Genomic DNA, 27,168 nt, shown 5'->3' with positions numbered 1-27,168 from the left:
GCACTTCCTGGCTGAGATGAGGGATGGAGACTGCAGGTGGCTTGGAGGAGGCCCAGTGGACTCAGGCTCAGCTCTCCAGGTTGCAAAGGGAGGATTCAGCTCTACCCAAGTGGCCGACTAAACCCAGCTCCACTCCAGGGCCCTGGGTGGAGGATCCAGTTCTCCTCTGCTTCTGGGCTTTAGGCAGTGTCTTGAGAACTGCAAGTCTGAGAAAGAGGAAACAGGTGGACAACACGTGCGCTGGAGGAAGCCCAGGGTCAGCAACCCACCCTGGGGCCAGGGGGTGATTGTTCCCTGTGGAGCACGGTGTGTTAATCATCAGATCGCTGAGATGTCAGGCAGCAGAGAGTGGAAAGTTAGAGTCAGGGCTCATTAGATTTGCAGCGAGGAAACCTCTTGAACACGTTAGAGCTCCTTGCTTCAGTCCTTCTCCTCCCCAGCAATAGGTTAGGTGTGGGAAAGCACTGAACATGGTAATTGATGCCAGGAGAATGATATTGCGCTCTTATTTCCAGTGTGCTTTCCTGGAGCCGTGGGACTTGTAGCTTGAAGAGATCATCTGGTCCTCGCCTGGTGACTAATTGGCTTTCCATCATGTTTATTCAACCCTATTAGATTTTATGGAAAAGCCAAGAGACCTGTCCAGGGTTGTGGAGCATGTTAAGGTCAGAGGGGACCCTTACCCGGGTAGCAGATCTCAGTCTGCACGGAGCTTCCTGGAAATCCCAGCTCCTAGAAACCTCCTTGATGACAATGATGACCACAAGGAACTTGGGGCAGGGCAAATGTAAATAAGACTTTCAACCATTACCTGGTGTTTTCCTATTGACTTGTTCATTTCAGAGATGAGTTATCTTAGATGTATTGTCTTTAGAATTAACAGGCACTTAGATTTCTAAGCCTTTCCCTTTGGCTGCTCTGCCAAGTTTTAGTTTATTGTTTTCCATTTAATACTCTACACACATTGGATATTCTACAGGGTCTACATGTTTGTTGGAGAAGCCAGTGTACTTTAATGGAAACGGACATGGGCAAGGTTGATGTGGTCCCAAGGCTCAATGCTTGTCCTGTCTCCACTGTTAAGCACATCTGCAACTGCAGGTGATCTAATTACTTTCTCAGAGTTTATTTTCTTATCTGTGAAATGGGCATTTGCAAGAAGCCCCTCCATGGATATCTCTGAGGATTGGTGTAATACCTATGTAGCATGGCACCTAGCACATCATAGGCCCTCAATAAAAGTTATCAAAATTTAAATCTTAAACTGAGTACTTAACATAATTTTCTTCCACCTACAGGATGTCCTGTTTTCAGCATAGAACTTTTTTTTTTTTTTTTTAAAATAACCAAATAGGCGTTACTTTGTAAAGCTGAATGTTCTTGTGTGTTGCCTCGTATATTGAATAAATGGAAACACACATCTGTATTTTCAATTAAATCACCTGGTGTTTATAGCATCTCTAGGATATACAGAGGACTTTTACATCAGTTTTGGTTAATTTTATATGATCATTAATTTTCACAGCACTCTTATGAGACAAGGATTAGACATATTGTTCATGAATTAATCAAAGTACAGAGAGGTTTAGGCACTTGTCCAACATCACAGAGAGAAAGCAGTCACAGCCAGGAATAGTATCAACATCTCCAGGCTGCAGACTCGCTGCAGGCTTGCTCTCAGCTGACCGTGAGCTTGGTATATGTGTTTTTTCTCCCTTTTGCTAGAAGAAGGGAGGGGGTGGCACAGGCGGGTGACTCAGAGAGTTTCCTACAGGAGGTGAGAAGGGAACTGGGTCTTGACGTTTGGGGACATCCCAGCCAGTGGAGTGAGGTGGGAGGGGACCTGCAGTAGAGACAGGCATGTGGAACACAGTGTGGTGTCATAGAAAAAGTGAGGTTTTGGAGTCAGAGGGAATTGGGTTCAAAGTGTGAGCGAACGAACTTTGGTCTTGCAAAGTCGCAGAGCTTAAGCAGGTCTCTTGCCTTACTTGGACCTTGGTTTTCTTAGCTGGAAAGTGGGGACAGTGCAACTCCTTTGTGTTCTTGGGACCACTAGGCAGCACAAGGGGATGCTGCTACCAAAGGTGCCGCTGGCACATTCTCAGTGTTGATTTTAGGTCACTTCCTGCTTCCTCAGGTAGGAGGGAGAGAGGCAGAGAGAGGAAAACGCTCCCGTGGCTACTCTAACCTCTCGCCTGGCCAGTTGCTCAATGCTGAGCAAGAAGAATGCTTCCTCCACAGATGTGCACGGTCCCTCAGGGCAGGGGCTTGCACACTGGGCTGATGACCAGTTATCTTGCACTTGGGGATATAAAGTGATGTCAGCCCCTCCTCTTCTCCAAGACCGAGGCCCTCATCTTCTCTCATCCCACGGTGACCGATCCAGCCTTTGGTGGCTTTGCCCATTTCACATGAGACCTTGTGGAAACCTTTGGATTGCACAAAGCTCAGGGGTCCTGATGTGGGGGCAGCGAGGACTTGGCAGTCATTTGCTCCCATTAATCAGATACAGTGTGTGAACATGTCTGAGCTCAAGGACAAAGGGGCCTTGTCTTGCCCCAAGATCCTTCCTTAGAAGACTTTGAACCCCCATCCTGTCCACCTTGCTGCTAACTACAGTTCTTTCTATATTTGTTGGTCAGTTGCTTTGCCTCTGGATTCTGATTTGTGCTGCAGGGATTTTGTCTGCTAACAAGACAGAGTCATTGTTCCCCATTTTTAATTTCCCAACTTTGGTCCTTATATGTGGCCTTGAAGTCTCACTGGACTCCATGATTTCTCTTTAGTAACTTGACGTGGTCTTGACTCAGGTACCAACATTTGGGTGTCTGGCGCTGGATGTTCAGGATTCCTTTATTCGATGAGTTCTTGGATCCAGACCTTTTAGAAGTCAAATTCTACCCGACCACCTATCTCTACCCAGCTGGACAGAAATCCCCTGTTGAAATTGCTTCTAGACTCCAACTCAGGAACTCCAGCAGGGATTCTGGTTTAGAAGGTCAGTTAGGGAAGGTGTCCAAGTGGTGGATAGCTAAGGGGCAGCAGAGCCTTCAACCTGCCTGGAACCACAGGTGCTTCTGATGCAGGTGGCTCAAGAGTCACACACTCTGAGCAACACTGGCCCACACTGAAGGTTCTGGAAGTCTGATTTTCATGTAAAAAGAGACAACCTGTCATGTTGGCCAATAGAAATTTAAAGCCACAAGGCTTAAGACCGGTAAGAATGACCTTTTTTAAATCAGAGCTTCTTTGGAGACAGAAAACAATGTAACTTCTTAAGTAGTCTAAATGTTCTCCTCCCTAAGTTTTTCTATCCTAGGTATTTTGCTTGGTTCGATGACTACAGAGGAAACTTGGAGGTGAACTTCAGGCCATGCCTGTTTATATTACTTTAAATTTTAAATTTGCTCAAGCCTCTTTTTATGACGTGTGCCCGGGCTTCCAAAATATAAAGTGTCTTCTCATCAGGTTCTATTGTCTGTCCCCTGTAAGCCTTGCCCTTAATCTTCCCACACTCCCGCCGGCTCCCACCAAACGTTAATAATGTCCTTCTGATAAGTACTTCATGGGCGATCTTTCTCTGAGCTATATTTTTAGAGGGAGAGATGAAAGGAGACTGAAAAATTAAAATCAAGATAAGCTGTCTCTCCCTGGAATGTTCTTAAGAGGATGTGGTCATTTAAAAGCATTCTCCCTCTTCTCTTCAGTGTTTGACATCTGAAGTCATAGCAGATGCTATCACACCTTGCTTTATTAGCATGGCTACAGTCACCTGTTTCAAAAAGCCCAGGAGCATTAACCTGAAATGAAAAGAAAAGTGGCACGAAAGAAAAGATAAAGGGAAACTGGATTTTGGCAGCAGGAGCCGCGGGCTCCCTGCCAGGCCCCTGCAGCGACTCTGTTAAGTGGCCCAGTGAATTTATTTTGCAGGGAGATCATTTCCACTATCTGAGTGTGCTGAGGCCGTGGCTGTTCAGGCAGGCTTCAGAAACCCTGTTCCATTATATAACTTGAGGCTCTTCCATGAGACCATGGGGAGGCGGTGGGCAGCTGGGGGAGGGTGGGCCGAGAAGATGAGAAGAACTGGCCATCTTTGGCATTCAGCGGGGTTGGCAGAGGAGAGTCAGAGGGTTCAAGAAGGTTGGATTGAGGATGGCGCACATGAATGCCACAGCCGTGGAGCCGTAGGCCACAGGTGTGTGCCGGCAGAGCAGGCTCTCACAGGCTCTCGCAGGTGAGACCAGGTGAAGCAGGGCTGGGAGCAGATGGTGGCTCTGCTGTGGCTGGCTGGTAGGAGCCTCACAACATGCCACCTGCCTGGCACTTACCCTTTTATTTTTTGTTATCGATGAAACATTCTAAAAGATGGATGGGGTGGGGCCAGGTAGGGGAAGTCCCTTTAGGTGGGATGACCTTACAGCCCAGTGTTGCAGAGTGCAGATCCCCAGTGTCCTTCTTCACTGATCCCATGACCCACTTGTCCTGGCTTGGGGGTTGGAGACTCATGCTCTGGGTCTCTGCTGGTTGTCACATGGGGACTTTGGGTTCTGTGGATTTTATTTCCAGGTGGGCCACTTCCCCTCGGGAGTCTGATAAGGCAAGTGGTCTCGGTTCATCAGGGTGTTACCATAGAAGAAGGAGAACCGAGGAGTGGGTTTCAGCCACAGTGGGACAGCTGGTCATTCTGGCTTCCGAGCACTGGCAAAACTTCACTGGCAGCCAGTGACCTGGCAAATGATCGCTTTGGTCGTAAAGCCCAAGAGGGAGTGGGGGAGGAACAAGGTCAGGTGTGAATGGATTGACCCATCCAGGAAACCCGCTCAAAATATCACTCTGGCTTCATCGTCATATAGAAGGGGCAGCAAATTAGCAACCTGGCACTAAAAATATAAGAAAAGATTGTGAACTCTTATCATTCTGTAAGGGTGAAGGTGGTTACTAATCCTGGACTGTGATTAGCTTGGCACTTTGAAAGAGCTGGATAATTCATGTTGTATAAGTTGCCTTGACCTTGAATGTGTGATTTAGTAGGGTTATTGGAATAGGCACATAATCTCTTAAATATTAAAATTGGATGTATATATGAATAGCTCGTAATCAAATATAATGGGAGTTTGCTACTTTGAAAAGGGCTTTTATATTAATACGGATGGTGAGAGCAAGGCATCCCTATTTTTGAATCCTTTAAGGTCAAACTATAATACTTTCATAATAAATAGTTGCTGATGGATTGAAATCCTCCTTCTTGATGATGATTCTTTAAAATTTTATTTTTGTCTTACTACAAAATATAGCGCTTTATAAAAATACCAGAAAAAAAACAAAAACACAACCAAAATCCAAAAGCAAACCCAAACTTAAAATGGCTAGTTACCCTATGAGACAAAGAAAATTATTACCAAGATTTTAATATATATATTTCTAGTCTTTTGTATATGCATATGTGTTGGTATATGAATACATATGCACATATTTTCAAAAAAAGGAGATCATATCAAACATTTTACTATATTCTTTTTTCAGTTATATGTATATGTATATAAACCTACTTTTATCCTTTTAAGGATTAAATATTACTTAATACAATATCATAGTTTCTTTAATCAATATATGGTTGCAAGAATAGATTATTTTGATTTGTTTGGTAACAGGTTTTAGTAATAAATATCTCTGCAGTAAACTTGTATACGTATGTTGTCTTCTACTACCTTTCTAGAAGAGAAAATTCTCAAAGAATTTGAAAAGGTTTAAAACACAGTGCAGTCTTCAGTACAATACTCCTCCAAAGGCACTCTGTTGTGCATTCACATCAGCAGTTTAAGGCTTGTTCAAACACTATACAACTCTGAAAATTATTATTTAAAAGGAAACCTTTTCCAATTAGCGTGGTAAAAGAGTATGTATTTTAAGCTGCTTACATCTGCAATTGCCAGTTGTACTTGTTATTTTATAACTTGCTCTTATTTCCTTGACTGATTTACCTACCAGAATGTTTATGCTCAGAGATGATAAGGGCTCTTTTTATGTCTTATGTGGGTCTTATTATTGTCCCACACAAAATCTTCTGAAAAGAGAATGACTACCCAAAATTTAGGACATACTGCCATTCAATTAAATTGAATAGATGTTTACAGAGTGTCTAGTAGGTAACATGCACTGTTAGACTACAGACATAATTTTGAAAGACACTGACTTGGCTTTAAAAAGCAAACAGTCTAGTTGAGGGAAGAAAAGGCAATCTAAACTCTAATAGATGCTTGGAAGCATGTAGAATGGGCATCTAATCATGTCTTAGGTAGTCATGGGAGGCTTCTTGGATGAAGAAGTGAGTTTGCTGAATCCTAAAGAACAAATAGTCGTTAGCCAGACATGGAAATATGTGTGTATGTGTGCATGGGATTATGCAAAGAAATATTTTTGGAAATAAAGGAGGTTTGGAGAGAGGAATTTTGGCTATGTGAAGATTTTGGTGGCTGTCGTACACTGGAGCTGTTATCCTCCAGTTCAATATGTGGGTCTGAATCTTTATAGAATTTTCAGGGGAAATACCAGAGTTTTTAATACATTCACAGCAATTGCAGTATAGTAGACAATCCTATCAAAGAAAAGTATATGAAGAAAAAGAAAAGGGCTAGGGCAGGAAGCTGAGGAACCCTGATGTTTAAGAAATGGAAAGAGGAGGTGAAGATGACGTGGAACATTTAGAGAAAGAAAAAGTGTTGATGTGGAAACCTTTAAAGGAGGTCAGCATGTTTATTAGTGCCAAACGGCACAGATTAACCAACAAGACAAGGGATGCGAAGTCACTTTCGGAAGTGAAGGTTTGGTTTTTATTGTTGTTTCCGTTTTGTTTTTAACTTGGTGATAGGCATTTCAGTGAAGGTGGGTGTCAGAGTGTAAAGGGTTAGAGATCAGATGGGAGTTGAGAAAAGGAAGAAAGTGAATGCAGACCTCTCGCTCTCACTCTCTGTCTTTCTCTCCCCCTCTCTCTGGGCTAGAGAGCAAACCCAGGACCTCACGTTGCCTAGGCATCTCTCTAAAGAGGACGGGTTGTGAAAGGATGAGGCAGGTAGGGTGGTAGCTGCATGCTGACGTAGGGAGAGGTTGCTGCTGAGAAGCACTAAGGCTTGAGTCTGCTGAGGGCGGGCACAATTGGGATCTAGAACTCAGGCACTCTTACTAGTTCCAGACCAGATTCTGCACCTATTGCACAGAGAACAAGGATGAGGATGGTGTGGGTAGGTATGGCCATGAGGAATTGGGGCATCTTTCTTGTGATAGTTTCTGGTTCGTCTTCTTGGTAGGATGCAAGATTTTCTGCCGGGCGTTAGAAGGGAGGTGGTTGGGAGGGAGGTTTGAGTTGATTGGAGGTTTTAATAGTTGCTATGGAGAATGGAAAAGGGAGTTGGACAGGGATGGAATAGAAGATTCCCAGTCAGTGTGAAGGGTCCTCTTGTGCTCGAAGCTGACAAATTTTAAGTGACACCAAATATGTTCATGGCTTTCTGATTTCTTTTCTCTAGCTGAGAAGGCAGACTCCAGGGATGAGGTTTTTCTAGCTGGGTGTGACAGAAGATGGATGAAGCCAGCTACCCCAGGGCAGAGCAATAGCGTGGTGGGCCTGATTAGCCATGGGTTCAGGGCTGAGCAGGGGGGATGTGGTGAGAGAAGGGAGTGGAAGGATCAGGAGAATGCAAGGGTCAAGGGATTGGAGGGCAGTGTGAGCTTAACTGGTGTAGGGCAAATTGATGTGTAGGAGAGCTGGGGAGAAAGGAGTCATGGTCAGAGGGAAGATTTCACATTTAAGACATCAGAATTGTGTCAGCCTCAGAAAAGAGCAGTAGTTAACATGTAACTGGTATGACACGATCAACGACCAATCCGAGTAACTACCCAACATAACCATATTGGGGTAGCCCTCCTGATTGCAGAGTGTGGCTCTGCGGTACGTATTGTCATCCTTGTGGTTGAGGAGGGATGAGGAGTTGAGCCCTGGATGAGTCACTCCTAGGAATACTAAATTTTCCCAGACTCATGGTGTGATTTGGGAATGAAAGGGAAAATTGTGAATTTGAATACTATCATCATTGATAAACGAGACGTAACTCCTGTTATCATTCCAAGGCTGGTATGAAACAACAGTGATACAGAAGAAGGGAAAGGGGTGTAGTAAGATAAAGAAGAAGGGAAAGGGGTGTAGTAAGATAAAGAAGAAGGGAAAGGGGTGTAGTAAGATGGCCTCAGGGGATCAGAAGTTTTACAGGACAGCGGCAGAACCACAGTGAGGACTAGCACTGGGAGAAACAGGTACTCGGGACTCACCAACCTTGAGCTTTGGAAGACCATTTGGGAGAGTGGCAAAGAACATTGTTCTTTGGAGAACCAGGTTTCAGTTAGGACAAGAAACGGGGGGAATCTTAAGAGACATTGAAGATTGTGTTAGTCAGTTTTCATCGCTGTGACCAAAATACCTGACAAGAACAACTTGGAGGAGGAAAAGTTTATATTAGGCTCACAGTTTCAGAGGTCTCAGTCCATAGATGGCCAACTTCAATGCTCTGGGCCTGAGGGGAGCATCATGGCAGAAGGTTGTGGTGGAGGAGAGCTACTCTACTCACAACAGGCAGGAAGAGAGGGTGCAGAGGGCTAGGGACTAAACATATAATCCCCAAGGTACATCCCCAGTGATCCGCTTCCTCCGGCCCCACCCCACCTGTCTACAGTGACCAGCCCCAAATTCATTCCATTATTAATCCAGTTGGTTACAGCTCTCGTGATCTAATCACGTCACCTCCTGCATTAACACAGGAGCTTCTGGGGGACCCCTCATTTCCAAACCCTAACAAATACACACAGCTGACCCTTCATGTCCTTGGCTTACTCATCTGCAGAGCCAACCAACTAGAAGTTGAAAATATTAATAAAAGAAAAGTTGCATTTGTACTGAAGAGGTGCAGACTTTTTCTTGTCATTATTCCCTTAACAATACAGCGTAACAATGGTTTACATAGCATTTTTCTGGTATTGGGTGTTATAAATATGCTAGATATGATCTACAGCATATGGGAGGATGTACATATGTTTTATACAAATAATACCTTATTATGTGCAAGAGGTTTGTGCATCCACAGATTTTGGTATCTGAGGAAGGGTGGGGGGTCCTGGAAGCAATCTCTGTTGAATACCAGGAGATAACTGAAGTAGAATGAACATATTTTGGAAGGAAAAGAACAGTGGAGGTGGGGTGGACATGAGGCAGTATGGGAAGGTGCCGAGCGCAGAGGGCTAGATGACAGGAGACGCCTGCATTTTGAATGGAGACTTGGGTGACAGGGATACAAGGCATGATGGGATTAGCAAGATGCAAGGTTTCCAAAGTATGAGTCCTTGCAGGCTCGTGATGGATAGGGAATGGGGAGAAGAGGAGCCCAGGCCGGTGTGGAGTGAGCTATGGCCTGGAGAGATTGTGCTTCCAAGAAATCCCAGGACAAGTGAGCAGGCTGATATTGGAATTGATTCCAGGACTTTGACCACATGTTGGAAATAACTCCAGTCTCTTGTGGGACATATACAGTATCTGGTTTTCCTGAAGCAGAAAATACACCTGCACTTAATTGTGCTAGAGTTGAGAACAGCATTCTATCCTCAACTGGAAGCCGCAAATCCCTTAGTACGGAGGGGGAGCATTTAATTGGCAGGTCAGGATCTGAACCAGCGAGTTCTCAGTGCAGCATGCTCCTGTCAGCCATCAGGCAGTGTCGAGAAGCACATCGACGCTCAGGTGACTCTGACTCAGTAAATGGGCTTCGGTGCATTGCAAAATACAGTGATGTGCATTGCTCTTTGGATTTTGCAGTACTCAGGGTGAGCTTAGGTAATATCTCTCCATGGACTTCAAGTTCCTCCTTTTTGGGGAAAGATAACCAAGGGGCCCTGAGGAATGCAGTTCATAGCAGAACTGAAGCACAAAGAATAACTAGTGAACTGAGGAGTATTATACCTACATGACAAAATAAATAAGTGTAGAAGGAAATGTGATGTAGTCTGATGCACAGATGGTCACATTTTCTCTGTGCTACAGCTCTCTGGTCTGATGCCTTGTGTAGATTTAGCAAATATCTAAACATGTTTGTTGATGAGTCTTTTGTTGCTCAGATTAGCAGGAGAAAGTAAGGGCAACTGCATATCTTTAACAGGGCTAATGCCAGCAGGAAGTGTAGTTATAGAGTGTTGTTACAAGCTGGCAGATTTAAGGATACCTGAAATTAGTTTCAAGGAACTATATCCAGGATTAATTTCTTTATCCACCATGGCAACATGCCTTCCATATCCTGGCATACTCTGCTATTGCTGCTAGGGCCTCAGATCCTATGGAAGGAAAGGTCGTGGATTAAAGGTTGGGGTGGAAATAGTTCATTTCTTCCCTCCCTTCTTCCCTCCCTCCCTCCTTTCCTTCTTCCCTTCCTTCCTCTGCTCATAAATGCTAAGTGCATGTGAGTTGAGCATCGGACATGGATGTCTAGGGCTTCCCATTTTGAGAGCAGGCTGCGGTGCAATTTGCTGCATGCTGGGCTATACTGGGGAAGGCTTCCAGAGGGTGATGTGAGCTTTGGTGAGTGTGAAAAGGAGTTTGGGGAAGACTATTCATTAGAAGGAATGATACGTGTAAAGAGTATGAGAACGTGATGAGGCAGAAAAAGTCATGGTGTCTTTGGAGGAATAATAAGATGTTAGCTCCAACAGAACCCAGAGTACATTCTGGAATATCTATATCTATATCTATATCTATATCTATATCTGTATCTATATCTATATCATCTATATCTATATCTATATCTATATCTCTCCAGGGATTGAACTCAGGGGCACTTGACCACTAAGCCACATCCCTAGCCTTATTTTGTATTTAATTAGAATCAAGGTCTCACTGGGTTGCTTAGAGCCTCACTAAATTGCTGAGGCTGGCTTTGAACTCACAATCCTCCTGCCTCCGCCTCCTGAGCCGCTGAGATTACAGGCGAGCACCACCACGCCTGGCAAAGAGCACATATTTTGAGTGGCTTACACTTAAAGTCAGGAAGCTTGATTTTTGTCTTTGAAGCAATCAGGAGCTTACTTAGGCAAGGAAGCGAAATAATCAAACTTGCACTTTAGCAACACCCCTGTGGTGGTTTGTAGAGGGCTCTAGAGCTGAGGAACTGATTCACAGACATTGCTACATTTGGGACCTTGCTATTCAAAGTATCCTGCTTGAACAACAGCATTAGCACTGCCTAGGAGCACATTAGAAATGCAGGCTCTCAGGCATAACAGTCATGTTGCCATCATCTCTAGGTGATGTGCACAGCCATTCTGAGAAGTGGTGATTTAAGAGTGCTTCTTTAATCATCCACATCTGATGCTAACCATACAGATGGTTTTTCATGACGTTCATTCAGACACACCAGGAGGAATGACTTGACCTTTTTCTTCTCATACCACAGACTTATAGGCTGTTTGTTCCATGATCTTTGTAACCTCTTTTCAGAAAGGCAGACAGAAAATTCTGCTAAAAAATTAATATATTTCAATGCTATGAGAAATTCTACCATTTTGGGCCAAAGCTTTTCAAAATGCCTCAGTCATGGGTAGTTAGTGTATGAATGTGTTCAGGGAGGCACATGCCAAAAGAATGGCATCTGCATTCTTTTATTATTTCTTAAGCTTGGTGATGGGGTGCAGGTGTTCATCATGGTATCATTTGCTACTTTTTGTAGAATGCGATATTTTATTATTAAATTTATGATTCAATATGTAGTGATCTACAAAGAGAAAAAGAGCAAGAAAAAAAAAAAAAAGTCCAGGCAAAAGACTGCCTCAGAACTCACGTGGAGGGTGGGAGTGGAATTTACATGTGGTGACAGCACTCATGTTCCTGCTAATGGTAATGTTTGTTCAGTGCTCAGTCAATACTGTTCTGGGGATACCTACTGTATGCTAAGCGCTGTTTAAATGTGTTATATGCCACACATTTAATTCTTGGGCACTTTTGGAGGTAAGACCTATTATTTGTCCCTACCTCATAGAGATAGTTTTGCAAATGCAAAATCTAAGGTGTGAAGAGGTCATGCTCTTAGCCCAAAGCAACCAAGTTGCAGGACTAGCATTGAACCCAGGCCACAGAAGTTCCAGGTTTAAGTTTTCTAACACCACCCTGTAGCCTCATGTATTGCTTCTCTATAAGGAAATAATGATAGAAGGATAGGATGAAGGATAGTAATGAAATGAATGTTCTTTTTTTTTTTTCCTTTTCTTGGCCAGGCCAGAGTCAAGCAAATATAATACGTTTTTGGCCTTAAAGTGACAATTGTTCTGCTGGGATATGTTGTTTAGAGCTCAAAATGGAAGATATTGAGAGAAATAAATGTCCCCATTTGAAAATTTAAACCTTAGGAAGAATCTACTAATTAGAAAAAATGATAGAGGTCTCTCTTGAAAAAATATTGCATCCTAGAAACTCGCCCTTTTCTGTGACTGAGCTTGTAACCACCCTTGGAGGCCCAGCTGTAGTTCTGGTGTGAATTCTTCTCCCACTTTCTGAGATGCCGAGGGTCTATTCTCCAATCTGTGGTGATGAGGCTGCACTGATGCCTCTGGAGCTAATTATGCATTGGGAATGCAGTAAGCCACTCAACCATTGCCTTATGACAGCTCTACAGGGTCATTAGCACTCTTCCCATTTTACAGAGGAAGAAAGTGATGTATTTTGAGATTAAGGAATTCATTTGACATCAAGCAGTTAATAAGTGGCAGAGCCAGAATTTCAACCCCAGATGTCTGACTGCGTGGTGGCTGTGTTATGGAAACCACAGAGCTGTCTGCTTTCCCTGTCACATGGGGATTCAATTATCTTTCTCCCGCTTCCTATGCTTTCTAAATAATTTAAAGTATCAAAGGTGCTGATTTTGTGCTAAGGACGCACTGGTGAACTAGTATACTTCCCTGTCCCCCAGATGCTTCCAGTCTAGGCAGAGGGTAAAGGGGAAGATCTTCCAGAGAGCAAGAACAGCATAAATAAGACCTGGGAGGGAGAGACAGCACCATTCTTCCCAGTGCTGCCTGTGTGGCTGGGAAGTTGAGATCCTTGAACAGAGAAGGTGGAGCTGTGAGGCTGGATTGCTGCGTAGCTTGTAGACCATAAAGCCTCTTCCAACCACATAAGGGGTATGGGTTTCCTTTGTATCAAGAGGGTAAATGGGAGCCAGTGAATAGTTTTAAAGAAATTTGGAAAATGTTGATTTAAACTGCATTCATTAACCTATGGACACTCAGTGACTTTAAAGAAAACAAATCAGCCAGTGACTTCATGCTAGAAACTCTCATTCAAGAAGTTTTTAAAGAATAACAATGAAAGACGTAGGGGGGAAACCAATAAAACGTAACATTTTATTATTATTTTTATCTTAGAAGGAATTCACCAAAGGCTTCATATTATGCTATGGCATCTTTAATTATAAAAATAAGCAAATAAAATAACTTGCATCTGTCATTACCATGATATGTTTCATAACCTTTATATGCACATGGAGCTTAAAAATGTAATTTAACAATAAATAATGACATATACCAGATATGCTCACTGTTTATTCCAGTACTCAGCCAAAAACCTAAATATCATTTAAATTATAAATACATAATGCAAATATAATGGCACAAAAATGTCTAAAGTGCAACCAAATCACAATAGAGGGATCATGCAAACTGGTCTAGGTCAGCCCCCAGTCACTCTGTGTAGCGAACACAAGACGAAGCTTTGGAAGTACAGAGGCAGAGGAGGTGGGGTGCGGAGGGGAGGGGAAGCAAAAAACTAGCAACGTTGTGAGAACTGCTTCTTTCCGTATGTGTAGATATATGTATTGTGGATACATATATAAATATCACTGTGGGGAGAAAAGGGGGTACCACGGTTTGAAGAGATCACAGGAGAAAAAAAGAGAGAGAGAGAGACAGAGAGAGAGGAAAAATAATAAAAGGAAAAGAAAAGAGAGAATCTACCGGACTGAAATAAAAGAGAATTTTGCTAGGAATCCTCATGAACTACTTGTCACTTTGGGGTCCTGGCTTAGTGGGTTTGCAAAATGGACACAACACACACACTTTATTAGCTTTTCTGGTTCTGAGAAGTCAGCCTTGCCTGGGGCGGGCGGTGGGGGCGGGAGGGGGAGAATCTAACTTAGAATATGCTCTACCTGATTTCCAAGAGGCTAAGGCAGTGTCCATTTGTTTGGGGACCTGGGGATGGGACAGTTCTGAGTATAAAAATGCCCTTTACAATCTGACGTCAGCACGCTTGGGGGCTGTGTGGGGACAATGGCAGCAGCGTGGGCGCTGCTGCTGCTGCTGCTGCTGGGTCTGCTACCTTGTTCTTGGTCCTTGAGCAGCACATGACTGGTTTTAAAGGCTTTATGGTAAAGTTGTATTGCTTTTCATTTTTTCTGGAGAGGTACCCTCCCTCCTCCCACCAGGGTCCCTATCACTCGGTTTGGTCAAATCTTGAGTTTGGCCTAGTGAGAGTCAAGCACCAAGAGTTTCTACACCAAGCGAGATTGGAGCGGCCCCTGCAGAACTGCCTCTCCTCCCTCTTCCTCTCTCAACATTGACCTTTGGTGGGCAGTGACGCTCATAAGGGACTGTTGGGTTCAAGGACAGTGACCCTGAGAAACTACTGTTGTTCATAGATAGGCGAATCATTTGGCTTTGGTGGTCGCCATCTTGTAAACATCACGGCAGGCAGAAACGATCAAACCACCAGCTCTTTTTCCCTCTTTCTATCTATATTTTTTTCTTTTTTTTTTTCTCTTTTTTTAACGATCCTACAGAGATGGTTTAGCTGCCAGGACTACTTTGGCAGGCAGCGTGCTACAGGACAAAAATGTAAGAGGAGTCTATTAAGGCTGGACAGCCCAGGGTTATTTACACCCCCTCAGCCCCAAGTTCCCCGGACTAAAGACCCAAAGGCTGGTTGACTCATCCCTGATTGCTTCAGTGGGAGATCTCCCACCCCAGCATCTTTGCCAGAATGCTAGGCACTGATGAAAGGTGGGGAGTCAAGAACTGCCCCTTCCCAAGGTACAGTTGGCTTTATCACACCAAGTGGTCCAAGCCCGAAGGGATGCTCTTTTTGGTTCCTGAAATTACCAGTTGGATGTGACAGAGCTGTTTCAGGTTAGATCTAAGTCAAGTGTAGCCTCTGGGTTGAGGTGGGCTGGGAGATTAACATCTGACCTGGGGTCCTTCAGATAAACCTGTTGGCTTTTCCTATCTCATATAGGCCCATCTTAAGTTTCGATGTTGAGTTAAAACTACTTCTACCCCCTTAGTTATAAAAAAGGCCACAAGGAGCATTTATGTGGATATCTGGAAGTGAGATAGTTATTCCATTCCCAGGAAAAGAAAAATAAAGCTAAGTTACAAAACTAAATCTATATGCAATAAAGTTATTATATACTGCTTTGTTTAAGCAGAGTCCTCTGGAATTTATGTACAGTACATTAGTTTTCAGCTATTTATATTCCACAGTTAGACCTTAAGATTCTCTGGTTTTAAGACAATTGTTAAAGATACTTTTAAAGCTCTGAGCAGTTACAGTACATAAAGATGTTAGCTTTTTGTTTTTCATTAGATGCAAGAAGATGCAGGCTCAAAGCCTGGTTGGAGAGCCAGGCTCAAGCAATTTGGTAGATGTATCGGAAAGGAAACTAGACATTGGAGGATCGAGACCATAAGACACTAGCTCATTAGAGATCAAGAATTCAAACATGACATTCATATTCGTCCATGGCCAGCACAGATTCATAACACGAATTCCATTTAACATCTTTATGAGCATTTAAGACATGCATTTAAATAAAGTTGTTTCGTATCAGCTAACTCTACTGGGGCAACCATTCTAAAGGGCTCCACATCTCCCAATTACAATGACGGGGCAGTTACATGAACGTTTTGTGTTGGAGGGCAGTTGGAGGGGAGCTGGGAAGAGACGTGGATGGAGGAAGGTGATGGGAGAGGGTATGTTCTGCAGAGGCGGGATGGTGGTGTGGATTTGGTGTGTGGGGATGCTCTCATGGCAGAATGTTGGGATATTGATTACAGAAGCCTAGTTTCATGCAATTTTCTTTAAGGGGGGGATAGAAAATAGGAACTACTTAAAAATAAAAAGTCAAACCAGGCACAGTACACTCAAAGTCGGTGTGTCAACACCCCTAAAATGATACTAGTTTGGCGAGGTTGTGAACACTTCTCCCTGGTTACGCACTCTCATGGGAAGTGCGTTTGATGTGGGAGGGAGAGTCCCCCTCACCTCGGAGGTTCCTGAGGAGGACTTTCAGCTTCTGCGGCTCACTGGTGCGCCTCCTGTTGAAGTCAGCTCTCGGGTGTGTTTGGGCACAGTGGTCCGTCTGCAGGATGTGGAAGAGGCTGGCCATGTTGGGCCCAATTTTCTCCATCAGGCTATCTCTGATTGAGCTAACGGTGTCTTCGTCACATTCCAGTAGGCTTCGGACAAGTCTGTTATAGTATCTGCATTGAGAAAGAGAGTGCATGGGACAGTCATTCACGAGAGTTCAGGTGAGACCCATCCAGGTTATCATCTGGGCTCCTGCTAACATCAGTCCTGATTGGTTAAACCAGGCCAACATAAATAGTTCTTCACCCAACCTGGGTTTTTGCTTCCAGATTTATGCAGTGTCTAGTTTGACTTCATGAGCTCCCCAGGTTTGCCCTGCCATGTGAGAGGAATTCGTTTTTATGTTTAGAATTCAGGAGATTTAGGTGACATTTTGAATAGCAGGCTGACTGTGCTCTCTGAAATTTTTAGAAACAGAATTTTAATGCTAAATGGGACCACAGAGACCATTTAGTGGTCAGTTCAACTCTTTCATTTTGTAGAGGTGAAACTGAGATGAGAGAGTCCAAGAGATTTGCCCAAGGACATATAGTGAGTTAATGGCAGAACTGGGACTCAGTTAAACAAAATGAATGTAACAAGGTGAACTGAACAGTCTATGCTTATATTAATAGTTATGGCAAGTGGATTTGTAGTTATTTTGATGCAATGTTCCTTTTTCTTAGTGGTGCATGTGCTCAGGCATATGTGCGTTTGAGATCATCTTCTAACTAAACTTCCTAAGGCCCCTGTAATCCTGTGTCTCATGTTTTTTTTTTTTTTTCCTATGACATCTCAGTCAGTCTTGATAAGGGCTTCTATTGACTGATCCCATTTTCAGGTTTCCTTCAAAGGTATCTTGGAGTTGGAAAACCAAACACTAAGCCATGAGGATTTTTAAGAGGAAAGATTAATGGTCCTTAAGATTCTTGTCTCTGTAATCCCATGAAACCTCTCACTGGTCTGGCTCTTGCTGACCTCTTCCTTTTTCCGATGTCCTATAGACATTTGCCCAGCCTTTGATGGTTTCATGATCAGTTTTCCCCTCCGGATTAGACTGAAAACATAGAAAGTGCGATTTGTGTCCTTGTTCTTTGTCTACCTCAGGCCATATTGCCTGCTCACTGTAGATTTTTTAATTTATTTTGTGGTCATTGAGGAAATGGCATTTTAAAGACATAATTCCCTCCAATAAATCGTGATTTCCTGAGGAATAAATGATCTGTCAGTATGGTAGATTTTATAAGAAATCTCATGTTTGGTACAAATTACCTTCATCTTTGGAGCCAAATTCCCCAAATGCAGCTAAATTTTATGGCTCAGAAAGGATTAGACCGTGCAGTGTTTAGAGCATAGATATTACTTGTGCTATTCTTTGGGGAGAACTGTGCAGGTGTATTCCAATTTAGGTTGGGATGTACCTGCTTCCTTCTGAGGTGACAGATGTTCAAACCCATTAGCTCTCTGTTCACTAACAGGAGACACTGCGGGACTATGCGGGGAGACCTTTCCTTGGAGGGACTAGAGATCTCTGGGGCCACAGGATCTTCCATGAAAAGAAACCTGTTTATTTTTAACTTGCCTCCCAGAGCGCAGGGTTGCACATCTTTCCAGAAGGACTTAACCCCCAGAGAGGTCCTTGGAAGGATGGACAGTAAATAGAGTGGAATGTGGGTAATGAAGCCAAGAGGTCACCATTCTGTGGGTGAGAGAACCAAGTCAAGGGTGGAAAGAAAAGTGCAGGTCGAGTTAGCAGACGCAATCCTGGCAGGACCCTCCCTCCTGGGGACAATTACATCCAGCTGTGAGCAAAGCTGGGCTTCTCTGGCACAGGGGAACATTTTCCAGCACTTTGGAATTATAAAGCACATGAGTCAAGTAGCCTTTGCTTGGATGGAGAAATGGGGAGAAAACTGGTTTTGGAAAAACTGAGAACAAACAGTTTTGTGCTGATAGCTTCAGCGAGCTATATATACGTTGGTTTCTGGGCATCTCCTAACTCGTGGTCCCCTGGATTACTGTGTCTGTTTCAGAGGGTAATTAGGTTTGGGAGGATAAGGCCCTGGAAAGACTTTATTACTTGGAAGTTAACCCTTCCACTTCCAGAAAGAACTATTCATGCCAGATGAGCCCCCAAATGCACTGGAAACAATGATCTTCCCTTAGAAAGAACAGAAAGCCCTTTGTCTGAACCAAGAAGTCCAAAACCTTAAAGGAAATGAAACTTCGATAGCTACCCTTGTCGTCAGGGCCACATGTTGCCCATGGCCCCACCCAGTCTAAATACCTGCTGTCTTTCTCCGAGGTCTCCTGCCTTCAGTGTTGCTCTCTCTGCTAGCCCAGGTATGACAGCCCAGTGACTGTCCACTCTGCCTCTCACCTTCCTGCTTTCCTGATGGGGTTTTGTTAGCTCAATAGGGCAGGCTGGAGATCAGTGGCTAGTGGTGCCTTAATGTCAGCAGGGTTAGCCCTGTTCCTCTCCATTAAGTCTGAGATATGACATTTACTTCTTGGATGTGCTGGTCAATGAGACACCTCTTTCCCATTGGTCACTAAGTGAGACAGATAATTGAAGAGGTTGTGCCACCAGCAAAAGTGGACTTCGCAACGGTCACATATTTAGCGAGCGCCCTCTTGCACCAAGACTTACTGTTTCCATAGCTATTGGGAGGAAATGTCTTTTCTTTTAGGGGAGAATGTATGCAAATTTAATTGCTGACCATTCTGGTGCATATATATTCAATTATGCCTGGTTTTCTATTTTTGGATTGTGGCTATTTCTTGCAAGTTTTTCTGGCTGCCACTTTTGAAGTAGGAATCAAAATAGCTTGGCTCAAGGCCACATGAATTCTGGGCCCAACTCTTACTCACGAGCTGTGTGACCTTCAGCAGGTCACTCCTGTCTCTGAGCCTCTGATCTTTAATCAGAAAAATAAGGCAGTTAGTCTACATAATGGTCTTTAGCTCTGACATTTTGTATTTCTAGGGATTTCTTCTCAATTGAGCAAAAATAGTGCAGCTCAGAGTTAAGCCCCTCCTTTGCAGGAGGAGCTAGGAGTACTTGAGTAGATTCCTTTCTTTCTCTCCAAGGCCTTTGTGGTGGGCAAAGGGGCTGTACTGCGAAGACCCAGTGAGCCAAGTGTTCTGATCTCTCAGCCTGAAAGTTCCTTTTTAAGCACGTTTCTTTCTTCCCACTTTGAAAATTCCATCCCTGACTTTTTTTTTTTTTTTTCTCTTGGTAAAGAATACGATCAGATATTCTCCATAGCTACTGTTTCAGCCATGCCTACCCAAATACACACACACACTGCCTAGGAACGTTCTGTGTGAGGGTTTATAAATAGTCCTTTGTTTCCCTTGATCAATATTATTCTTCTGTTTCCTGTTCCCTATCCATGCCCCTGAGAGTTGGACGCTTTGTCAGTTTTCCCACTCTGGATCTGGGTTGGTCTAATTGGTTCCCAAGCCCCGCGGCCGCCTGGTGGATTCTGCTTGCCTCTCTCATCCCTGAAGGCCCAGTTTGCAGATTCAGCCAGGGGACACTTCAACTACCTTTCCTTTTCTAGGTGCCTCTCTGTCATGGGAAACTCCCTTGTTCTGACTCCTGGTCCAGTCACAGGCTTTTGGATTCTCCCAGCCTCCAATCTCATGCTAGATAAGTCACAGGAAGGTGGAATGAACCTGTAACTACTTCCTTTTGCAATTCTGTGCCAACTGGCACCAACTTAGTGTGTGTCTATGGTGGGACAGAGGCTGGGAAAGCAGGATGTCTCAGGAGGGTGAGGAGCTTAAATAGAGCAAGTCGGGCCCAGCCTGGAACCGGAAATCTCTACAGCCCCAAGGAGGAATAATAGTAGCCCCCTGCAGCGAAATACTTGGAGAAAGGTAAGGGCTAGTATGGAGGATGGCCTTCCAGAACTGGCCATTTGTTTTCCTTACCCCCTTTCCTTATCCTTAATAGTGAAAAGGGGGAATCAGAAGAGTTTCTTTTTTGACCATTTCCTGAAGGTGTTGAAAGATAAGGCACCTAATGAAAGGAAGATTGTCTGGTTAAGAGCTCTTTCCACGAGTCTCTTCTTGGTTGGGTTGGGACCTTGGGACCTCTGGTGTATGCATCCTCCTTTCACAGCACCTCTCCCTTCACATGGAAGATGCTGTGTCGGTTGAAATGGTGAGCTCAGATTGTCTCAAAATTGGCTCCATGATGTGTAAACTTGTGGCAATGGCATTGCTACTCCCCTACCCCCATCTACTGCATGCGCGCATAATTTGTCTCAAGCCACTGCTGGATGAAGAATTCTCCATTTCTTTTCCTTGTGGTGAAGGATGTCGCTAACAAAGAGCCAGTTCTCATCCCTACCCGTGCAACAGGGATCTTCCTTAAAACCAAGATTGATATTAGGAGACAAGCCATCTGACCTGAGTGAGATGGCGCACACCTGTCATCCCAGTGGCTGGGGAGGCTGAGGTAAGAGAATGGCAAGTTCAAAGCCAGCCTCAGCAAAAGCAAGGTGCTAAGCAACTCAGTGAGACCCTGACTCTAAGTAAAATACAAAATAGGAGTTGGGATGTGGCTCAGTGTCGAGTGCCCCTTGGCTTCAATTCCCCATACAAGAAGAAAAAAAAAAATGAGAGGCCTGGTAGACTTGATTGTCCTATTCTGAGACAATTGGTTAGAACCCTGGTCCTTGTTTGCTTTCAAGGACCAGACAAATGATTTCTGTAAACTAACATGTGGTTCTCAAGGGCACTAATCTAAGACTGAATCAGAAATTTACAGAGTTTTTATGTTAGGGACTTTAGCTTCTTCTTATGGGGGAGAACCTTCTCTGGTCTTCCACTTTCCTATGGGTACATAACTAGCTCTCTTATAAGCCCCAGACACACTTGGCTGTTGCCATTTTCTGGAGAAGGGTGGTGGCACTTGGCTAGAAAATTAATCAGATAGGGCTGTAATAGCTCTCAGGGGACCAGAGGAACATAAGGCTGATCTTTGTGAATCTGAGAAGATTTGGCTGAAGAGTCAATGGAACTTTGCGCCTGGGATTCAAGTTTTAGGCCAAGAGCGATCACAGTAGGCTGACCCTGACTGGTCCGCATTGCCGTGTCTCCATTACCCGCCACCAACATGCCTCAGTTCTTGCAGGAAGCCTTTGCAGGCCAACCCACATGAAACCAGGAGGCCAGCCTTTTCATGTGTTAGGATTTCAGCACTGGCTGGTTAAGGCAGGAGCTTGGTATAGGAAGGTGTGATGCTCAGACATTCTGAGCTCAGTGGCTTTGGTCACGTGAGAGCACTAAGCTGGAGATACACTCTGGGCAACCACTAAACTGCATCCTGGGAAACCCTGGACTAGAGGGATGGGCTAGCATAAAGCCAGCAAGGGCACTTAGGCCATTTTGCTCTTCATTGAGCAAATCTAAATGCCAGGAAAGTAAGATGGCTGGTTCTGGGTTAGCCAGTGAAATGTCTGACTGGGCTTGGGACTGATTTGAAATCCATGCGGATTTAGCACAATCTGCATGATGACATTTGACCAAAGTTTTGATACTGGCCAATTATACTGCTGCATGGTTTTGGTTCCAGCCAAATGTGATGTCTCAAAAGGTGGTTTCCAGAAACGTCACCATTTCCTTCAGGGTCATGGCAAGAAATGGACAAAGAAAATGTACCCAGGGATGCTGTAGATGAAGCTTTCTGTTATCTGCATGGGAAGACTTTTCCTATAACAGTGGGGGAAAAAAAACCAAGCTGCTCAAACTGTCACAACCAATCACAAACATATTTTCCCTGCAAAAGCTGGGAAGACGGTAAGCTAAAATAAGAGCATGACTGTGGCAATTTAACCCTCCTTCCTAGTCTGGCTCTGCCAGCCACCCGCCCCTCCTCTCCCTCTGATTGCAAAGAAGTGGACCGAGTTCATACCTGTTGGAGAAGTGATTGGGCAGCTGCACAACCTCAGTGATGGCTTCGGGGTTCCGCTTGGCGACACTGCACACATTCAGCTTGCTGTAGCACTCTTCCTGCACCTCAGCAATCATCCTCTGGAAAGTGGAGCATCTCCGAATGGCCAGGAAGACCTTGGAGGTGACCCCGTTGGCAATGCACTTTAAGCTCTCTTTGACAAATGCTTTTCCCTGTCGAGGAAGGGGGATAGAAGAAAAGGCTTAGCTTGAACTGACAGAAGAGGTCAGGGGGTGCAATATGAGAATCTTCAGGGGGCCTGTTTTTTTTTTTGCATTATATCATGACCATCTGCATATCCTTGCCATGAGGAGATTGTATGTCATAGGCAAGAATTTAAAGGAAAAAAAAAAAAACAACAACACCTTTTCACTTAGATAATCTTGAAAATTGAGCTCCACAGAAAGGAAATAAGAGGAAAAAAGAAAGGGATCCATAATCAACCACCCTGCATCTTGACAACTGTCATTCTGTCATACTCCAGTTTTAGATATTCTTGGATGGAGACTTTGGTCATTTGGATGTCAAGCCAGTAAGTCAGGTCATACAGCAAGAAGTTCTTTGTTAGAACATTTTCTTTTCCTCAGAAGAGGGAAGGCTTCTCTGCTCATCCCCCTCCTCTTTTAAGCCAGCCTCTGTCAGCTCTTACTGGCACGCCCCGGGGTGGGGGTGGGAGTGTGTAAGACAGAGCCTATTTCCTGACCCAGGCTGTGAGTGTGTGTGCATGTGTATGTGCACACACACACCCTGAGATGGCAATTATGTATAGGGAGGCTGGGAAGCAGGGCTGGTTCCCTACAAGACTGGTTCCTCAGAACAACAGTGGACTACTCTGTTAAAGACAATCAGTCAGAGGGAGCAGGGGTCAAGGTCTTATTACCTGAGTGTCAAATTTAGCAGCGCTGTACAAGAAGGATTTACAGATGTCGTACATCCCATCTGTGTCACACGTGGAGTTTTCCAGGCATGCAAAAGCCCCACAGCCAACCTGCAGAGCACTGTTGAGGCAGCGAACCACTTCAGCTGGAAGAGACATCACATTCAGTCAAACAGAGGGATGCTGGGTGGGGTCCAGCCAGTGCAGGCAAAGTTCAAGGACAAGGGACCAGAAGAACATATCCCAGAACTCTGTCCTGAGGACCATTAAAGAGACCCATTTGAAGAGGAGTGGGGTAAGAAGGAGGATGGACAGGCCCTGTTGGCTTCTGAGAGCCAGAGCACTCTAGGGGAATGAGTTCTTCCTTGGAGACGTGCCCACTCCGACTCACCCCCACACACATTTTGGTGACTGCAGCAGGGTTGGGGTCTGGGCAATGCACAGTGCCTTCCAGCAGCTCTGTGGGATCAAAGACCATCGCCTGGCACTTGAAGTGGTTGGTGATGGGTTTAGGAGGTGGGAGGGCCTGGCTTAAAAAAATGCACTTTAGGGTAAAAAGCATGGGATTTTAGCCCAAATGGCAGAGAAGAATTTGCCAATAGGCCACTTGAGGGAGACCCTTATGAATTCAGGCTTTTAACTTACCATCATATTGGTGGAAAGGAATCTCATCTGTTCATGTTCATCCCAACCCCCACAGGTTAGTGCTTAGAGGTATGTATAATCTCTCATATTAACCCCCCCCTTTTTTTGGAGAAACACAGGTGTGGAATAACAAGGCCAAGGCACCCCTTGTGCAAGACTGGAAGAAAACCGCAAAGAGCTTGCATGAGGCTTTCTACATTCTGGATAAGATCTCCCATAAAAGTAATTTCTCTCCCACAGAAGGGGGGTGTTCTGGCAGGCAGCTCGGCAAGAAATGATCTGTAGCCTTCATACTGTAGGATTCTCCTCCGAGATCAAAAGCATGGTTCAGTTAGGCTTCCCCACCCCCTCCCACCACCCGCAGCCTCTGGGATGTTACAAGTCATTTCCCTAATTATATATTTCCACGGGTTCAAATTATAACTTTGCTTTAAGCAGTTTTAATATGCATTAGGGCTGCTATTGTTTTAGGCAAGCTGGAATTGTGAATCAGGCATCTCTATAGCAACTAAATACAAAAGGAAGGGAAGCAAAGCCCTCCTCTCGGCAGGGACCTGCGCTCTTCCAAGGGGAGCACGCTCTGCAGCATTTTGACACCTGCGATCCCATCTAGGCTGACAGTTGGGGGAGACAGGGCTGAAATGGAAGAGCAGAGAGCGGGGGACAGGGGCGAAGGGGCTGAGGTCTTGATACAGGCTTCCCGACGCCCCCTTTTCCTTCAGAGGCTGGGATCGTACACAATTAACTGCTCTGGGAGTCGGGATGAAAGTGAGACCTTCCCCTTGGAGAAACAGCTGCTTCATTTCACGAATATTCTCTTCCAAGGGGCTTTCTGGCCACGGGCTGCAAGGGCAACTGAATGGAGCCCAAGAGACAGCGAGCTGGCGGAGAGTGAGGGAGTGGTGTTGGGGGTGGGATCCGGAGGGTTTTCTCTGAATCCGCTCTGGATTTGTCAGACTGGAGGGCTATGGATCTGAAAATCAGTCTGAAAAGCGAGCTTCTCTGGGTTCTCTGAAGAGGTAGAGAAGTCAAGTTTTGGGGGTCTCAAAGGGGGAGGGGGAAAGGACAGCATCAGACAAGCTGTGTCTCACCTTAAGACCAGCTTCTGGAAAGTGTAGAGAGTGCTCTGAGGCATGCCAACATTCAAGCCTTTCCCCCGCCCCCTCCCCCAAGAGGGTACGTGCCAGATTTCAGGCAATCAGGCTAGGCTTATGCAATGAAATACCCTCAGCAGAGCGCCCAGTTCCTTCGTTAGTTGCATGCAATTTATTAAACAAAGGAGCTTCACTTCCTAAGGCTATTGGATTACACTGGCAGTTTATTGCCATGGGGCACGAAGCACATTTATTATCAAGATCAGCCGCTACAGACACAGTTGCAAAAGTGAGAGGCAAATGAGGACAGCTCTTTGGGGGAGAAGCCGGTCCCGGGGTTTGCGCTTACCTGAGTTCTGAGCTGCCACCCGGGATTTCCTGGGGCTCACAGAGTCATTCTGCTCCGCCTCATGGCTTGCAGCAGCACTGATCACCAGCACCAGAAGCACTGCTGAGTTTTGGAGCATTCTCTGAGAAGTTTCCGCTAAGTTGTTAGGTTTTTTTTTTTTCCTCCCCCCCTTTCCTCTCTCCCTCTCCCGGCTTGAATGAAGATGTGGATCTGGATATACTGAAAGCCTAGGTGAGGATTTGATGAGGATTTTTTTTTGTTGTTGCTGCTGATGCTGCTCCTGCGGACCCTGCTGCCAACACCGTCTCCCGCTGCTGCTGCCGCCGCTGCTGCTGCTGCCGCCGCCGCCTGCTGCAGTTGCTGCTTCTTGCACCTCTGGCTTTTGCAAACTGGGGGCCCAAGAGCTGCACCCAGGGATTTTATAGCCGTTCTTATCGGTCCTCAGGATCAGGGACCAATCATATGCCTCAACTGGTCAACTCAGCCAATAGGAGGGCACGCTTATTCAGCTGGAGCTTTTTGACTTCTTAGAAATATTTTCCAGCAAATTAAAAGTACCTGCTGCCAATGTTTTATATGTGTGTGTGGCTGTGTGTGCAGAGATGTGTGAAAAAGCTATTTTCACAGATTAAGGAATGACTTTATATTGATTGAACTAAAGGAAAATCTGTCCAAGTGGTTTTTGAACAGTATTCATCTTTTTTTTTTTTAAAAAAGGAGTTATTGAGGGCCATGGGAGTTATGGGTATGATGGGAAGGTGTAACTCTTTGGATTGCAACTTAATCTAAATAGAGCTCCTTTGCTCTAACTTTAACAGGATGTTCTGTTTTTTAAGCTGGGTACAAAACAGTGTCTCCACATCTCTGCACGTTTGTGTTCCCACATACTATGCATCTGTGATGCATTTCTGTGACCTGCAAGCATCCTATACTCGGAATCATATCCGTGAGCCATCCAGGAAGGATTTGTGAGTGGAAGAGTCTTGGTGGATTGAGATAAGACAGCTCTGAGCTGCAGACCCAGCTCCTCGATTGATTAACTCTATGACCTTGATCAATCCTTTCCCCTTGCTCCATCTCTGTTTTCAAACCTGTAAAATGCTGGAGTTGAACTCTGGCTGTCCTTACACCTCCAAAGGGATGTGATTCTACAGTAACACAAATTAAAAGACTCCACCTTTTCAGTCACTAGCTGAATTGCGAACTCCCAGGGTGTCAGTGACCAGAGGCACGCCTGCACACCTCCCACAGCACACTAGACAGAGACCTCATGAATGCCTGGAAATTAATAAGCTGTGGATTCAAGCCCAGGAACTCCACAATCACGTTTGAAACCATAAGCTGGTCAAAGCAAGATGAAACCTGCTGGGTAAACCAGTTCATTTCTTGGGGGGTGGGGAGGAGGCAGGGGGCGGGACTGGGAAGAAGGGGTAGGAAAAGACCAGATTGTGGAGGAGAGAAGACTGATAAACTCCAGACTTAATGGGAAAATTACAGTGGCATCACCAATCAAGCCTACTATAGAAGCTTTCATTTTCTTATAAGTAGGTAACAGCAAGGCTTGTCTGTAACTTGTGAAGGAGGTTACCAACCTTTGAGAGGACTTCTCAGGGTAGGAAGGTGGTCATTAAGGGCTGTGCTGAAGTGAAGGGATTAAACTATAAAACCTTTAAAGGATTTTCAGGAGGGCCATTGGTGATTTGTACAGACTTAGGTAGGATGATCTTACAAAGAAACAGAGCCAGTGGCTGCACTTTAAATCCCCACATCTTCAAATGGAAGTGAAAGAGACCTCCAGCTCTACAATCACAAACC

The 27,168-nt window shown here is 44.8% G+C and overlaps 1 protein-coding gene across 1 annotated transcript; it reads right to left on the bottom strand.

Moving 5' to 3' along the window:
* Positions 1–13,411: 13,411 nt before the first annotated feature.
* On the bottom strand, positions 13,412–25,755 carry Stc1 (stanniocalcin 1). The gene is made up of 4 exons (XM_005329328.4): positions 25,354–25,755; positions 23,269–23,411; positions 22,350–22,561; positions 13,412–16,557 (listed from the first exon to the last, which is right to left on the bottom strand). The coding sequence occupies exons 1-4, from the start codon at positions 25,469–25,471 to the stop codon at positions 16,287–16,289; spliced, it is 744 nt and encodes a 247-aa protein (XP_005329385.1). The 5' UTR covers positions 25,472–25,755; the 3' UTR covers positions 13,412–16,286.
* Between the last annotated feature and the right edge of the window lie 1,413 nt (positions 25,756–27,168).

Source organism: Ictidomys tridecemlineatus, chromosome 14 (assembly GCF_052094955.1).
Source record: "Ictidomys tridecemlineatus isolate mIctTri1 chromosome 14, mIctTri1.hap1, whole genome shotgun sequence".
Classification (NCBI taxonomy): domain Eukaryota; kingdom Metazoa; phylum Chordata; class Mammalia; order Rodentia; family Sciuridae; genus Ictidomys; species Ictidomys tridecemlineatus.
Note: the sequence above shows the minus strand (reverse complement) of the source record. Positions and strands in the feature narration are given on the sequence as shown.